The 1,703-nt window shown below is 39.4% G+C and overlaps 1 protein-coding gene across 1 annotated transcript; it reads right to left on the bottom strand.

The window, feature by feature from the left end:
- Positions 1-305: 305 nt before the first annotated feature.
- On the bottom strand, positions 306-1,244 carry LOC136175467 (olfactory receptor 4C46-like). The gene has a single exon (XM_065945753.1). The coding sequence runs from the start codon at positions 1,242-1,244 to the stop codon at positions 306-308; it is 939 nt and encodes a 312-aa protein (XP_065801825.1).
- Between the last annotated feature and the right edge of the window lie 459 nt (positions 1,245-1,703).

The following is a 1,703-nucleotide window of genomic DNA, read 5'->3' as shown; positions in this document are numbered from 1 at the left end:
TATTAATAAGAAAGATATACTTTATGGCATTTATGTTTACTAGAATAAACATTTTGAATGCATATAAAGTGATGAATTCAGTGATATCAAGTCCCAATTTGGTAAAATTTTCACATATTCAAAGAATGGTCCTGGGTTTGGCTTTTCCCATTTTCTTGCACCAAATTCTACTCCCCTCTTACAAAATCTAAGTTTGGTCATTTTGTTGTTGTTGTTCTTTATTTCACTTTATTCTCTGCAGAGATTATCAGCAATGTCCTTTTGACAGTTACCTCTGTTCAATCAATTTTGAGTTCTGGCCACATTTATATTTCATCTGAAATAGCTTTCCTACTAAACCATTTCCTAATGGCAGTTTTCAACTGAGCATTCCTCAAGGTGTAGATTAAAGGATTTAACATGGGGGTTATCATCGTGTAGAATACAGCAACTGATTTATCGACAGGCAACATAACTGCAGGCCTCATGTATACAAATATGCAGGGCACAAAGAATATGGCAACGGCTGTCATGTGGGAGACACAAGTGGAGAGGGCTCTGCGTCTGGCCTCCGAGCTTTTGGTCCTCAGGGAGCGCAGAATGACCACATAGGAGCCAGCCAAGAGAAGGAAGTTCAGCAGACAGAGGACACCGCTGTTGGCAGCGACAAAGAGCCCTAGAGTGTGGGTGTCAGTGCAGGCAAGTTTGAGCAAAGGGGTCAGGTCACACATGAAGTGATCTATGACATTAGGGCCACAGAAGGGCAACCTGAAGATGAAGAGGATCTGGATGAGTCCGTGAAGAAAGCCTCCCATCCATGCCACTCCCACTAGCAACCAGCATAACCTTCGATTCATGATGGTTGGATAGTGCAGGGGCTTGCAGATGGCCACATAGCGGTCATAGGCCATCACAGTGAGCAGGATAATATCAATACATGCGAGGAAATGTTCCCAAAAGATTTGATTTGTGCATCCTTTGAAAGTACTGGTTTTCTTTTCATAGAGTGAATCTATGACCAGTTTAGGGGTATCAACACAGGAATAGCAGGCATCAATAAAAGAGAGATGAGCCAGAAAGAAGTACATTGGGGACCCCAGTAATGAGCTGGTAGTGATGGCGACCATGGTGAATACATTTCCTGCCATAGAGATGATGAAGACAACCAAAAACACAACAAATATGATTTTCTGCATCTTTGGATTCTGTGTGAGTCCCAGTAGAATAAACTCAGTCACATTGTTCCTATTTTCCATGTTTTTCATGTTCTTGTTGATCACAGTACCTTAAAAAGTCACATTTTTTTAAACACAGTCTTGAATTTATTGCTTTTCATCTAATAAATAGCAATTGCCTAGATTCTATGGATATCTAAATTCTAATAAGATTTTTTAAGATGGAAGATATTCTGATATCTTAAAGATTTTTCAATTATGAGTGCATGAGGATTTGAGTTTAAATGCTAGAATTTAAGTGTAAGAATATGAGCACATGAGTGTAGCCATGAAGGCGAATTTGAGAAAGAGTGAATTTTGCATATAACTCTCGTAAAGATGTTTTTTTGTGACTTGGACCAAGTGGACTTAGATGAGGTTCAGTCAGGAGATGGAGATCAAAGTGTTATGCGCATCAGAGTAATTAAGCATTCACATTAAGTGTTATGGGGCATCCATAATAGGAAAGGAATGAATACAGGGGACTCTGGATACTGTAATAGAACTGAA

Source organism: Muntiacus reevesi, chromosome 9 (assembly GCF_963930625.1).
Source record: "Muntiacus reevesi chromosome 9, mMunRee1.1, whole genome shotgun sequence".
Lineage (NCBI taxonomy): Eukaryota > Metazoa > Chordata > Mammalia > Artiodactyla > Cervidae > Muntiacus > Muntiacus reevesi.
Note: the sequence above shows the minus strand (reverse complement) of the source record. Positions and strands in the feature narration are given on the sequence as shown.

Excerpts from the sequence above, each read along its gene's own strand:
- LOC136175467 (XM_065945753.1), bottom strand. The coding sequence starts at position 1,244 with ATGAAAAACATGGAAAATAGGAACAATGTGACTGAGTTTATTCTACTG.